This window comes from Clarias gariepinus, chromosome 20, assembly GCF_024256425.1.
Source record: "Clarias gariepinus isolate MV-2021 ecotype Netherlands chromosome 20, CGAR_prim_01v2, whole genome shotgun sequence".
Taxonomy (NCBI): Eukaryota; Metazoa; Chordata; class Actinopteri; order Siluriformes; family Clariidae; genus Clarias; species Clarias gariepinus.
In genome coordinates, this window is record NC_071119.1 from 218,707 (window position 1) to 234,134 (window position 15,428).

General features: G+C 44.7%; 1 protein-coding gene across 1 annotated transcript in view; it reads left to right on the forward strand.

The window, feature by feature from the left end:
- The window catches only part of ank2a (ankyrin 2a, neuronal), a 66,371-nt gene that overhangs the window by 18,500 nt on the left and 32,443 nt on the right, over window positions 1-15,428 (forward strand). The window contains exons 9-22 of the mRNA XM_053479504.1: window positions 1,660-1,758; window positions 1,875-1,973; window positions 2,108-2,305; window positions 2,430-2,528; window positions 3,259-3,357; window positions 3,463-3,561; window positions 3,722-3,919; window positions 4,028-4,126; window positions 4,397-4,495; window positions 5,598-5,795; window positions 6,311-6,409; window positions 6,539-6,637; window positions 6,763-6,861; window positions 6,959-7,057. Of these exons, the coding sequence (XP_053335479.1) occupies window positions 1,660-1,758; window positions 1,875-1,973; window positions 2,108-2,305; window positions 2,430-2,528; window positions 3,259-3,357; window positions 3,463-3,561; window positions 3,722-3,919; window positions 4,028-4,126; window positions 4,397-4,495; window positions 5,598-5,795; window positions 6,311-6,409; window positions 6,539-6,637; window positions 6,763-6,861; window positions 6,959-7,057 (1,683 nt within the window). The remainder of the gene's footprint in view (window positions 1-1,659; window positions 1,759-1,874; window positions 1,974-2,107; window positions 2,306-2,429; window positions 2,529-3,258; window positions 3,358-3,462; window positions 3,562-3,721; window positions 3,920-4,027; window positions 4,127-4,396; window positions 4,496-5,597; window positions 5,796-6,310; window positions 6,410-6,538; window positions 6,638-6,762; window positions 6,862-6,958; window positions 7,058-15,428) is intronic.

The following is a 15,428-nucleotide window of genomic DNA, read 5'->3' on the forward strand; positions in this document are numbered from 1 at the left end:
TAGGAGTGATGTATCAGTGTGTGTGTGTGTGTGTGGTTAGGAGTGATGTATCAGTGTGTGTGTGTGTGTGTGTGTGTGTGTGTGTGTGTGTGGTTAGGAGTGATGTATCAGTGTGTGTGTGTGTGTGTGTGGTTAGGAGTGATGTATCAGTGTGTGTGTGTGTGTGTGTGTGTGTGGTTAGGAGTGATGTATCAGTGTGTGTATGTGTGTGTGTGTGTGTGTGTGTGTGTGTGTGGTTAGGAGTGATGTATCAGTGTGTGTGTGTGTGTGCGTGTGTGTGTGTGTGTGTGGTTAGGAGTGATGTATCAGTGTGTGTATGTGTGTGTGTGTGTGTGTGGTTAGGAGTGATGTATCAGTGTGTGTGTGTGTGTGTGGTTAGGAGTGATGTATCAGTCTGTGTGTGTGTGTGTGTGTGTGTGTGGTTAGGAGTGATGTATCAGTGTGTGTGTGTGTGTGTGTGTGTGTGTGTGTGTGTGTGTGTGTGTGTGTGTTTAGGAGTGATGTATCAGTGTGTGTGTGTGTGTGTGTGGTTAGGAGTGATGTATCAGTGTGTGTGTGTGTGTGTGTGTGTGTGGTTAGGAGTGATGTATCAGTGTGTGTGTGTGTGTGTGGTTAGGAGTGATGTATCAGTGTGTGTATGTGTGTGTGTGTGTGTGTGTGTGTGTGTGTGTGTGTGTGTGTGTGTGTGTGTGGTTAGGAGTGATGTATCAGTGTGTGTGTGTGTGCGTGTGTGTGTGTGTGTGTGTGGTTAGGAGTGATGTATCAGTGTGTGTATGTGTGTGTGTGTGTGTGTGGTTAGGAGTGATGTATCAGTGTGTGTGTGTGTGTGTGTGTGTGTGTGTGTGTGTGTGTGTGTGTGTGTGTGTGTGATTAGGAGTGATGTATCAGTGTGTGTGTGTGTGTGTGGTTAGGAGTGATGTATCAGTGTGTGTGTGTGTGTGTGTGTGTGTGGTTAGGAGTGATGTATCAGTGTGTGTGTGTGTGTGTGGTTAGGAGTGATGTATCAGTGTGTGTGTGTGTGTGTGGTTAGGAGTGATGTATCAGTGTGTGTGTGTGTGTGTGTGTGTGTGGTTAGGAGTGATGTATCAGTGTGTGTGTGTGTGTGTGGTTAGGAGTGATGTATCAGTGTGTGTGTGTGTGTGTGGTTAGGAGTGATGTATCAGTGTGTGTGTGTGTGTGTGGTTAGGAGTGATGTATCAGTGTGTGTATGTGTGTGTGTGTGTGTGTGGTTAGGAGTGATGTATCAGTGTGTGTGTGTGTGTGTGTGTGTGTGTGTGTGTGTGTGTGTGTGTGTGTGTGTGTGATTAGGAGTGATGTATCAGTGTGTGTGTGTGTGTGTGGTTAGGAGTGATGTATCAGTGTGTGTGTGTGTGTGTGTGTGTGTGGTTAGGAGTGATGTATCAGTGTGTGTGTGTGTGTGTGGTTAGGAGTGATGTATCAGTGTGTGTGTGTGTGTGTGGTTAGGAGTGATGTATCAGTGTGTGTGTGTGTGTGTGTGTGTGTGGTTAGGAGTGATGTATCAGTGTGTGTGTGTGTGTGTGGTTAGGAGTGATGTATCAGTGTGTGTGTGTGTGTGTGGTTAGGAGTGATGTATCAGTGTGTGTGTGTGTGTGTGGTTAGGAGTGATGTATCAGTGTGTGTATGTTCTCCCCTATACAGAACGGGATCACTCCTCTGCACGTGGCGTCTAAACGGGGAAACACCAACATGGTGTCCCTGCTGCTCGACAGGGGCGCGCTGATCGACGCTAAAACCAGGGTGAGTCCACAGCGTGCTTCCTGTCTCACCTTCACCTACGACCTGCCAGAGTACTGAATCACTGTGTGTGTGTGTGTGTATGTGTGTGTGTGTGTGTGTGTGTGTGTGTTGAACAGGATGGACTGACTCCACTACACTGTGCTGCCAGAAGTGGTCATGATGCCGCAGTGGAGCTGCTGTTAGAGAGAGGAGCTCCGATACTCGCACGAACCAAGGTATACACACACACACACACACACACACACACACACACACACACACACACACACACACAGATGTTGCAGTGACTTTATGGTGCTCAGAAACATTGGTGTTAAAATGTTTTTCTCTTTCCTACACACACACACAGAACGGGCTGTCCCCGCTGCACATGTCTGCACAGGGCGATCATGTCGAGTGTGTAAAGCACCTGCTGCAGTACTCGGCGCCAGTTGATGATGTAACTCTGGATTACCTTACCGCTCTGCATGTCTCCGCCCACTGTGGCCATTATAGAGTCACAAAATTACTGCTGGACAAGAGAGCCAATCCCAACGCGCGAGCACTGGTAACACACACACACACACACACACGCGCACACACACACACACACACACACACACATTGGTTTTAATGTCACTCAGCTATGTTGTTTATACAACTCTGTGTGTGTGCACATGTGTGTGTTACAGAATGGCTTCACGCCGCTGCACATTGCCTGTAAGAAGAACAGAGTTAAAGTGATGGAGCTGCTTGTGAAATATGGAGCCTCCATTCAGGCCATCACTGAGGTAATGAACTTTCACCTTTGATCACTCACCCTGATCCGTTCACCTTTGACCAGGAAGAGAATTAATGCGGTTTGATATCTTCAGTAAGATTTGAAAGAAGAACTGACGAAAGAGTGTACAGTGGAACCTTGGATTACGAGCAAAATTCGTTCCGGAAGCGGGCTCGTATTCCAAAACAGTCATTAACCAAAATCCAATTTTCTCAAAAGATATAATGGAAACTCAAATTATTTGTTCCACATTAAAAAAAAAATAAAGACATAAAAATAATTAACCTGCGCTTTACCTTAAGATAAAAGTAAAAATAAATCCAGACAGATAGGTGTTAAAATGTATTAAAAATCTTTGCTTGTCTTGTGGAACGCTCGCAAACCACGTTACCCGCAATCCAAGGTTTTACTGTAACGGGGTGTGGAGAACCCCTAAGTGTGTACATTAGTATGGAAGAGTGAGAGAAACCCCAGCAGTAATGCATTAAGGAGATCAAACTGAACCTGAGATGTGATCAGGGTGTATTTCTCCATGTCCAGATCTGGGTGGAGATAAGGGAGGTGAGGAGTGAGTCAGGCACTTTGAGGAGAAAAGCTTCAGGAGAAGACATTGAGCTCTGTTAGATTAAGGTCTAATAAACATGGTGTAAGAGCCGAAACATTTCCAGGGTGCAGAAAGATGTCAGTGTAATAAACCAGAGTGCCTGATAGTCATCTCTCTCTTTCTCTTTCTCTCTCAGTCGGGTCTGACTCCGATCCATGTGGCGGCATTTATGGGTCACCTAAACATTGTTCTGCTGTTGCTGCAGAACGGAGCCTCACCGGACATTTGCAACGTCGTCAGTTACACCTCGTCATTATCATCATCATCTTTATTCTTATTAGTTGTAGTAGTAGGACCTGTCTCTTTACACTGTTTTGTGTGTGTGTGTGTGTATGTGTAGCGGGGAGAGACGGCCCTGCACATGTCAGCGAGGGCGGGGCAGATGGAAGTGGTTCGCTGTCTGCTGAGAAACGGAGCCCGCGTGGACGCAACAGCCAGAGTAAAACACATACACACACACACACTCACACATTTACATTTACACTTAGGCATCTTCCCTTTATACTCCTTGTCTCTTTGTCTCTCCCTCTCTTTTTCTCTGTCTCTCTCTCACTCACTGCTCCTTCGCCCCCGGCCCCTCCCCATCTATCTCCCTGTAGGAGGGTCAGACCCCCCTCCACATTTCGGCGAGGTTGGGCCATATCGAAACGGTGCAGCTGTTGTTGCAGCACATGGCCGATCCTGACGCTGCCACCACTAACGGGTACACACCTCTGCACATCGCTGCCCGAGAGGGACACACACATATTGTCTCTGTACTGCTGGAGGCTGGGGCCACTCACGCACTGACAACAAAGGTATGTATATACGCACACACACATACACACACACACACACACACACACCCAAACATACAAAATTTGTGTATACTCTGCACCACACTGTCATTTGTGTTATGTCCACAGAAAGGGTTTACGCCTCTGCATGTAGCAGCCAAGTACGGAAGCCTGGAGGTTGCCAAACTCCTCTTGCAGCGCAGAGCCCTGCCTGATGAAGCTGGAAAGGTACATCAGACCAGGATCAGACACAGACTGGAGATGAAGATCAGAAAAAAGTCTAGAATTTACTAAATGTTAGACATGGAGTTAAGCTGAGGATCAGACACAAAGTACAGTTAAAGAGCAGAAATGGACCGGAGCTTAATATTGGACCTGAACTGGAGATAAAGACCAGAAAGTGATCTGACACAGATCGAGTTAATTTTGCTCTGAGGTTTGGAGTTTAACGCCATCTCTCTCTCTCTCTCTCTCTCTCTCTTTCTCTCTCTCTCTCAGGATGGTCTCACTCCTCTGCATGTGGCAGTTCATTATGATAACCAGCAGGTTGCACTTCTGCTGCTAGATAAAGGCGCGTCACCTCAGAGCACAGCCAAGGTGATACTCACGATACTCACTATACTGACTATATACTTTTTTATGCTGGAAAGCACCTTGGTTTAACTTAGATTGCTGTAAGGTGCTATATAAATAGATGTTGATTGATTAACTATATTCACTATACACAGTGTGCTCATTTTTATCATTGTACTCACTGTAGTCAATATACGTTTTGTAATTACTAAGCTCACCATACTTACTGTACTCAATAATTACAATACTGAATATACTCATATTATATTCACTAAACCTACAGTTCTCACTACTACAACAGTTCTGACTTACAAACAAGTTCCATTTTGGGAGCATGTTCGTAAGTCAGATTCATGTCCAAGTCCAACACGATAGGGGTGTGAGTCTTACACCCCTATCTCATCTATGCAGAGTCAGCGCAGTTTACACGGTGGCCATAAGTACGGTTTATTGCAAATTCACCAAGTTTTTGCGGTTTTGGCAACCCTGGTGATTACGTTTCTAATCTTTCTGCATGAGACATTCAACATGTTTAATTTTTTGGCGGTTCTCCTGGAAGCTCGCGGACCCTGTGGAACATAGGGCGGTCACACATGGGGAGTGATGCAGTGGAGTGACACAGTGTGGTTTAAAGGGAGCCCGAGAAGACGACATTACACTTTGTTTACCATGCACTTGTATGGATGCCATTTTGTCATTTATTAGACTAATAGGATATTAGATTTTAGAGTTAAGATATTTGATAAAGCCATTTTAAGCTTTATTAGACTGTGAAGTTTTGTTCTTGTTGAGGATTTTCCAAAATTAGGAACTGTCAATGTCCATAGATCCGCTTTACATTTGTATTATAGAGAATTACTGTACGCTATACTTACTATAATAAAAATAATCACTACTATAGTCACTATAATTACAATATTTAATGCTTACTGTACTTACTATAATCACTATACTCACTATACTCACTATACCCACTGCACTCTGCATTCAGTGTTCTAACTGTACTTACTCACTGTTTTAAGTAAATAAGCCAACATCTATTTCTTTGTATACAAACACTTATAAAAAAATCAGATTTCTTACAAACATGTAACATTTAAGATATAACTGATGTGTGCGTGTGCAGAATGGATACACCCCGCTCCACATTGCAGCAAGGAAGAACGAGCTGCAGGTGGCGAAAGCGTTGTTGCAGAAGGGGGCGGAGCCTGGGGCAGCGACACGGCAGCTGATGACCCCGCTTCACCTTGCTGCTCAGGAGGGACATGACGACATGGCCGCCCTACTGCTGGACCATGGAGCTATTGTTAATGCTGTTGCAAAAGTGAGGCATGACATCACTGCACGTATAGAACACACATATAGCTTGTGTGTGCGTAAAAGACACCTATAGTGATTAAGAAAAACACATGAGAAAACACACTTTTATATATATTGCAATAATTATATATAAGATTGTTGTCATGGTGTGTGGTCCATAGTACTATATCACCACCTATACTGTGGTCTTTAAATTTGTCATGCATTTACATCTTGTGGAGTCTGATGCAGGTTCCTCCAGTGTTTGGTGTTCCTAAGGGTTCTGTTTTAGGCCCACTGCATTTTTTCTTTATACATGCTTCCTCTGGGTGACACAATTCATAAGTATGGCTTCCACTGTTATGCTGATGACACACAGTTATGTCTCAGAAAAGCCAGAAGAGTTAAGTAATGTGTGCAGACCATTAGACACTGGATGCCTAATTCTGACGTGACAGAATTACTTCTGGTAGCTGGAAGTGGCTCGGGGAAGACAGTAGAGCTGTACTTACTGTTCATCTCTCTGTGTTTCTCTTTCAGAATGGTCTCACTCCTCTACATCTTGCTGCTCAGGAGGACAGAGTGAATGTGGCGGAGATTCTTGTTAAACATGGTGCAAACTTGGACCACCAAACAAAAGTGAGAACACACACGCCATCCTCTCCCCCCAACACACACACACACAAACACACACTAATTCCAACTTCATAGTTGTACTTTCATGTACATACGTAATGTATTTTGTGTGTAACCCCTTCCACCCAAAAGCTGGGTTACACCCCTCTCATCGTTGCCTGTCACTATGGAAACGTGAAGATAGTGAACTTCCTGTTGCAGCATGGGGCAAATGTAAACACCAAAACTCGAGTAAGAGCACACTTCTCATTTTTTCTTTACAAATTGTAAATGTTCTGTGGTCACATTTTAATTCCTTTACTTCAGCAAGCAAATAAGGCATGGCGTGTGTGTGTTTGTGTGTGTGTTATCTACAGAATGGATACACACCACTTCACCAAGCAGCTCAGCAGGGAAACACACACATCATTAATGTTCTGCTTCAGCACGGTGCGAAGCCCAACGCTGTAACCATGGTGAGACACATGTATATTAATATAATCTGCACACACACACACACACACACTCGCACATAGACAGATCAGAGTGTAAGGGTGTGTGTGTGTGTTTCAGAACGGGAACACAGCTCTCTCTATTGCTAAGCGTCTAGGCTACATCTCTGTGGTGGACACACTGAAGGTCGTCACTGAGGAGATCATCACCATGACGACAGTGAGTAACACCCCCGACACCCCCCACCCCCCCCAGACAAACAAATAAACAAATATATTACAAAACACAAACATCAAACACTATAACTGAATGACACTCAGGGATGATCACATCAAATTCTTATTTATGCTTCACTTCGTCCTCATCAGCATTGTAAGCTTTTAGGCAAAAGTTAAGGCACCTTTATAGGTCCAGGTCCATGACTGTATACAGAATATGGGAAAACAGTAACAGGGAACATGAACTGAACACTACTCTAACTCTTCTGGCAGCCTGTGGTATCATCTCTATAGCTGCTACCTCACCAAGACAAAGCCGATTATTGTAGACTTTAGAAGAGCTAAAAAGACAGAAGACTTCCCCTGGAGAAGCAGTAAAGGGTGTAGAGAGTATTAAGATCCTTGGTGTCTACATCAAAGAAAACGTCCCCCCCATACACCTTACCCGGAGAAAAATGCCCAAGAGATAGATTGTACCTCCTAAGGTCGCTGAAACATGCCCAAGTCTCTCAACACCTTGTGGTGGATTTTTACTGCAGCACCATCGAGACCCGCCTCATTCTCTCCTCATGACTCTGTGTTCCACCAACTCCTGGAAGGTTAGAAGAATCTTTGTGGTGAGGGAGATTTAGTGGATTAGGCTTTCTGAACCTGAAAAGAGTCCACACCTGAAGACGTCTACTGGCACCAGACACAACACATCCTTGCTGTTTGCCTTGCTGTAGTCTTTAAAGGGGTAACACGGCAGTTCCATTCACCACAAACAGAAACTCTGGACATAGCAAACTCTTCACAATTCAAGCAGCACTGATCAAACCCCCTCGCATTCCACGGACTGTCAGGATACACACACAAGCACAACTATAACATACACAAGTAATTCAAGATTCAAAGAACTTTATTAATCCCAGAGGGAAATTGCTTTGTCTTGGTCATACAGTTGCACTGATTAATAATAATAAAAAAAAAAAACCTTGAGACAAGGAAAAGTAAAATACAATGAATAAAAATTAAAGAAAAATACAATAAATAGAAGCAAAAATAGAATTAAATATAGCAGACTTTTTACATATTGCCCTAAAAATATAATCTGTATACTGATATTGCACTTGAAATGTAGTATAAGTGAATAGAAATTAATATTGCACAAATGTACTGATAAGATTTTGCACTTGGACTTTTTGTGGGGATTTGTGGGAACAGTAATGTCCGAAAGTATTATTGATTATTAACTACTGACAGTCCCTATCCCTTAGTGAAAGCGTTACAGAGATGAGTTATATAGTTTAATGGCCGCTGGGAGAAAAGATCTCCTGTGGCGCTCTGTAGAACACCTGGTCATGATCAGTCTCTGGCTGAAATTGCTCCTTTGGTCAGAGAGAACACTGTGTAGCGGGTGAGAAGGATTGTTCAAGATTGTGTGTATTTTGGACAGAATCCTCCTCCTTGCCACAACATCAACAGAGCCCAGCTCCATGCCCAGGACAGATCCCGCCCTTTTAATGACCTTGTCCAGTCTGTTTTTGTCTGCTGCTTTCATGTTGCAGCCCCAGCAGACCAGAGCAAAAAAAACGACACTCGCCACAACAGATTCATAAAACATCCGAAGAATGGTATTACAGATGTTGAAAGACCTGAGCCTTCTCAGAAAGTACAACCGGCTTTGTCCTTTCTTGTAGAGTGCCATTGTGTTAACTGAACAGTCTAGTTTGTTATCCAGGTATTTATACTCAGAAACCAGATGGCACACACACACACACACACACACACACACAGACACACACACACACACATACAGTATAGTGTTCCTTGACAGATTGGGTGAGCGAAAGGGGGTGACACTGACTGGCTGGCTGAATCTGCAGTGCATGCTCTGGTTCTAATTTTCACACTACTGGCCATAAGTCACTCATGTTGTATGTAGTAATCTCACAAAGGTGTGAAGCAAGAGCTACTGTCATTGTTCACAGGCATGTACCATTTATCCATCCATCCATTAAATCAATTCAATTCAATTCATATTGTATAGCACTTTTAACAATTGACGCAAAGCAGCTTTACACAATCAAAAGAATTAAAAGTCACCACACGCATCCCAGGCAGACCACACGGGGCATCCATGTAACGAGATCTCCAACCAGATCGGGGGGGGGGTCTGGATCCCTGGCAGCTCAGGAGTGACATGTGTAGTTCCATAGGTACTACAGAGAGATAGGTAGAGGGAAAGACAGAGAGGGAGAGAGAGAAAGGAGAAGAGAGAGAAGAGGATAGAGCAGAAGAGAAGGAGAGATAACAGTTAGGTATGGTCACACTCAAACAATGTATAATGTGAATGTATATTAACTGTAGAGTGCAAGCAGAGACTCCGGCAGGACTAACTATTACAGCATAACTAAAAGGGAGAGCCAGAAGGAAACACAAACATGAGGGCTTCCTGACATGTAAAGCAAACAATCACCTCACCGTCAGCAAACCTGAGTGATCAATGAGAGTGAGGAAGACAGCATCCAAACATACCAGTTCACCATAATACTCTACGTCCATGAGTCCTCCAGATCTGCTCCTTTACCTATGGCTAATCTATTTATAAAAATGCTTGGCTAAATAAATAGGTTTTTAGCCTGGACTTAAACACTGAGACTGTGTCTGAGTCCCGAACACTAATTGGAAGACTATTCCATAACTTTGGGGCTTTGTAAGAAAAAGCTCCGCCCCCAGTTGTATTTTTTTATAATACGTGGTACTGATAAGCAGCCTGCATCATTTGATCAAAGTAGAAGGGGCAGGTTGTAAGACACTAGCAGTGGGGCTCAGTTGGTTAAGGCTGCGGGCTACTGGGTCACTGATCGGAAGGTCGGGGGTTCGAGCCCCAGCATCGGCAAGCTGCCACTGTTGAGCCCTTGAGCAAGGCCCTTAACCCTATCTGCTCCAGGGGCGCTGCAAGCTGGCTGACCCTGCGCTCTGACCCCAGTTTCCTAATTGGGATATGCAAAAAAGAAGGAGACAAGATGGCGCCGGTGAGGTCGGCTGCCGTCACGACTGCTCCGACCAGATTTTCTTTGTTTTTGTTCTTTAAGTTAGTTCTTACCGTTTTAAAACCAGTCAAATTACCACCATGGAGTACATTAGTTATGATAGAGACACTCTTGTTTCTATTGGTATACAATGTACTCACAATTCGACATTTTTAACTCCGGATCCGAGCTGGCCGAGTGAGATCCTGAGGGACAACAAAGGACGCGACGCGAAGCGGCGGCCCCGAGGGAAACGAGCCGGCGTCAGGAACAGGCTGAGAGCCCGTGCACACCGCACACCTCTGCCTAGCATCCTGCTCGCCAACGTCCAGTCACTGGAAAACAAGCTCGATGACCTCAGGGCCAGGGTAACGTTCCAGAGAGACATTCGGGACTGCAACCTCCTCTGCTTCACCGAGACATGGCTGAACCCAGCCGTGCCGGACCACGCCATCCAGCCGGCCGAGTTCTTCTCGGTTCACCGCATGGACAGGACGCGGGACTCGGGGAAGTCAAGGGGAGGCGGCGTGTGTTTAATGGTGAACAGCAGCTGGTGCAACAGTGCGAGTGTTGTTCCTCTCACACGCTCCTGCACACCAAATCTGGAGCTACTGTCCATCATGTGTCGTCCTTTTTATCTACCTCGGGAGTTCACATCGGTCATAATCAGCGCCGTTTATATTCCACCACAAGCGGACACGGACACTGCCTTATGCGAGCTGCATGAGGCACTCACACAACAACAAACACAACACCGGGACGCTGCGCTTATTGTGGCGGGGGACTTTAACAGTGCCAACCTCAAACGTGCAGCGCCAAACTTTTATCAGCACATCACCTGCCCCACCAGGGGCGAAAGGACACTGGATCATTGCTACACCACAGTCAAGGACGGTTACAAGGCACAATCTCGCCCTCCGTTTAGTAAATCCGACCACGCCGCCATCTTCCTCATGCCAAAATACAAACAAAGGCTGAAACAGGAAGTTCCGGTTCAGAGGGAGGTCGCGCGCTGGACGGACCAATCGGTGGCTGCGTTACAGGACGCACTCGATGACGCAGACTGGGACATGTTCAGAAACAGCTCCGATGGTGACGTCAGCGTGTTTACGGAAGCGGTTGTGGGATTCATCGGGAAACTAGCGGATGATACCGTGGAGAAAAAGACTATTAAAACGTTTCCCAACCAGAAGCCGTGGGTGGATAAAACCATCCGCGACGCTCTGAAATCTCGCACCGCTGCCTACAACACGGGACTCGCGTCGGGGGACATGGAACCATACAAGGCTGCGTCATACAGCGTCCGGAAGGCGGTGAAAGAGGCGAAGCAGCGCTACGGGAGGAAACTAGAGTCACAACTCCAACAGAGTGACTCTAGGAGCCTGTGGCAGGGATTAAGGACAATAACGGATTATAAAGCACCAACATCCGGTATGACGAACGCGGACGTGACTCTGGCAGATGAGCTGAACACTTTCTATGCTCGCTTTGAGGCTGCAGCTAAAGACGCTAGCGATGCTAATGCTAGCGGCGCTAATGGCTGCAGACAGGAAGTCACTGCCAGCACCGGAAGCGCGTTCATCATCACCGAGCACGACGTGAGGAGAGCCTTCAAGAGAGTGAACACCAGGAAAGCAGCAGGACCAGACGGCATCTCAGGCCGGATCCTCAGAGCCTGCGCAGACCAGCTAGCACCTGTGTTCACTGAGATATTCAACATCTCTTTATCTCAGTCGGTGATCCCCACATGCTTCAAAGAGTCCATTATTGTTCCAGTCCCAAAGAAACCTCATCTTGCTTCCCTCAATGATTATCGCCCTGTAGCCCTCACCTCAGTAGTGATGAAGTGCTTTGAACGCCTGGTCAGAGACTTCATCATTTCTTCACTACCAGACACACTGGACCCACTACAGTTTGCATACCGTCCAAACCGTTCCACGGACGATGCAATCTCACATCTCCTCCACACATCTCTCACTCACCTGGACACTCGGAGGGGGAATTATGTGAAAATGCTCTTCATCGACTACAGCTCTGCATTTAATACCATAATTCCCTCCACACTCACCACCAAGCTGGAGCACCTGGGACTCAGCTCATCCATGTGTCAGTGGATCTCCAATTTTCTGACTGGCAGACCACAGGCAGTAAGGATGGGCGGCCATGTCTCAGCCTCCATCACTCTCAGTACTGGAGCCCCCCAGGGTTGTGTTCTGAGCCCCCTGCTGTACTCTCTGTACACCTCTGACTGCGTAGCCACTACCAACTCCACCACCGTCATCAAGTTTGCTGACGACACTGTCGTGGTGGGCCTGATCACCAACAACGATGAGACGGCCTACCTGGAGGAGGTTGGAAATCTGGAGAACTGGTGTCAGAGAAACAATCTCCTCCTGAACGTCAGCAAGACAAAGGAGCTGATAGTGGACTTCAGTACAAAGCAGGAGAGGAACTACCAGACCCCCGTCATCAACAGGAGCCCAGTGGAGAGAGTGGACAGCTTCAGATACCTCGGTGTTCACATCACGCAGGACCTGACATGGTCCTGTCACATCAACACCGTGGTAAAAAAGGCCCGGCAGCGTCTGTACCACCTCAGACGCTTGAGAGACTTTAGACTGCCCTCCAAGGTGCTCAGGAATTTCTACTCCTGCACCATAGAGAGCATCCTGACGGGAAACATCACGACCTGGTTCGGGAACAGCACCATGCAGGACAGACGAGCTCTACAGAGGGTGGTGCGATCAGCTGAGCGCATCATCCGCATCGAGCTCCCTGACCTGCACTCAATCTACACCAAGCGGTGCTGGACCAAGGCCAGGAAGGTCGTTAAGGACCTCAGCCATCCCAACAATGGACTGTTTACTCTGTTGCGGTCTGGGAAGCGATTCCGCTCCCTGAGGGCCAACACAGAGAGACTGAGGAGGAGCTTCTTCCCGCAGGCGATAAGGTCTCTCAACCACACCACTAGGCAAAACTAACACAATATTTTCACAATTCTCAAAATCAATTAATCAATCTTTATACATCAGTGGACAATATGGACAACTCCACGCACATCACATCTACACTACATGTTCACGTTTACATTCTGGACCATTACACAAAGTCACTTTAATAACCATTGCACAGAGTCACTTTTTCTATGCATACTTGCACAAAATTATAGTTCTATGCATACAATATATTTCTATTTTCATGTTCTATTTTTTCTAGTTAAATTTTTATTTAAATTTTTTATCATATTTCGTCTATTCATATTTATTACTTATAAGTTTTAATTCTCTTTTTAAGGTCACTGGCGGTCGTGTAAGCATTTCACTACATTTCGTACTGTGTATGACTGTGTATGTGACAAATAAAATTTGAATTTGAATTTGAATTCTCTCAGGCATGAGACCATTTAATGTTTTATACGTCACTAGTAGTATTTTAAAATCGATGCAAAATTTCACAGGGAGCCAATGCAGTGTGGATAAGATAGGGGTGATGTGCTCATATCGTCTGGTTCTAGTGAGGACTCTCGCTGCTGCATTATGGAGCTAACTGAAGCTTGTTTATGCACCTAGTTGAACAACCAGACAGTAAGGCGGTACAATAGTCCAACCTAGAGGTGATAAAAGCATGAACTAGTTTTTCTGTTCATGCTTGAAGTACATGTAGTGCTGTGCTTTGCATCGTTTATTGACGTTTAGTGACGATGTATTTCTTATCTTGGCAATATTTCTGAGGTGAAAGAATGCTATCCTGGTAATATTATCTACATGAGCTTCAAATTAAAGCCTGGAATCTATAATCACACAGAGGTCTTTTACTGTTGCACTTAATGGAACAGAAAGGCCATTTAAAGATCAGAAAGCTTGCCTCTAGCCACTTGTGGTCATATGACTAGAACTTCTGTCTTATCAGGATTAAGCAGAAGGGAGTTAATTAACATCCAATCTCTCATGTCCTGCACACATTGCTCAACTTTCGTAAGCTGTTTTTTTTTGTCTGGTTTTGCTGAGACACAGCATAACAATAAAAAATATCATGCCTCCGAATTATGATGCCCAGAGGAAGCATGTAAAGAGAAAAAAGCAATGGGCCAAAAACTGAACCCTAAGGAACACCCAACTCCAATTTAGCACATGCAGAATGGTCACCATTTAAATCTATAAACTGACAACGATCAGTCAAATAGCATCTGAGCCACGAGAGGGCCGTTCCCTTAATTCCTACTACATTTTCTACTCTGTAAAGAAAAATATTATGATCAATGGTGTCAAAAGCTGCACTGAGGTACACAGGTACACTGAGGTACATATTGAGTAACACAAGTATAGTGACGCAACCCTGATCAGAGGCCAATAGGAGGTCATTTACTACTTTAACGAGTGCTGTCTCTGTGCTGTGATGAGGCCTAAATCCTGACTGATACAGTTCATGTATGCCATTTCTATGTAGATATGAGCGTAGCTGCTCCGCTACTATCTTTTCCAGAATCTTAGAGATAAATGGGAGGTTTGATATCGGCCTGTAATTAGACAGCTGACAGGGGTCAAGGTCAGGTTTCTTAATTGAAAGTGGTTTAATAACTACTAATTTAAAGGATTTAAAGGATTTTAGAACATAACCACTGCTAAGTGAAGAGTTAATCATTTTCAACAGGGGTTCTGTTATTGCTGGCACTAGTTGCTTGGGAAAATGTGTCAGTATAGGACCTAATACAGTAATTCTATTTTATCAACTAAACATGTTGCTAATTTTTAAGAAGAGATGAGTGAAATTAGTTTACTCTCTTCAAGTGGAGTAAAGTATTCTAGGTTCTGATGTGGTTTGTTTATTATCTGTATCACTTAAATTGTCTGGTTTCAAAGTCTGAATTGCGTTGTTGTTGTGGAGATTTCTGCTGTGGTCTTGTTTCTAGTTAAGAAGAAGGATTTTTTTTCTCTCAGTTGAGAGATACAATGATCTAGCTACACTAAGAGCTTTTCTATAGTTCACGATGCTCACCTTCCATGCTATTTGAAATACTAACAATTTAGTTTGACGCCATTTACGTTCTAATTTTCTAGTTCGTAAGTTTTAAACTGCATGTGTGGTCATTATACCAGGTAGCAAGTTTCTTATCTTTAATCATTTTCCTTTTAACTTGAGATACATTATCTAAGGTATAACAAAATGTTGACTCTAAATATTAAGTCATCTGATCGAGTTCTATGGAGTCAGATGGCGATCCAATCAAAGTTGATAACTCTGAGAGATTACTGATAAAACTCTGTGTGGTAATTAATGGTGGTAATTAACGTGCTGGGCGTACATTATTACTATGACACACTTTATTTGAGACAAGACAGTGATCTGAGATAACTTCAG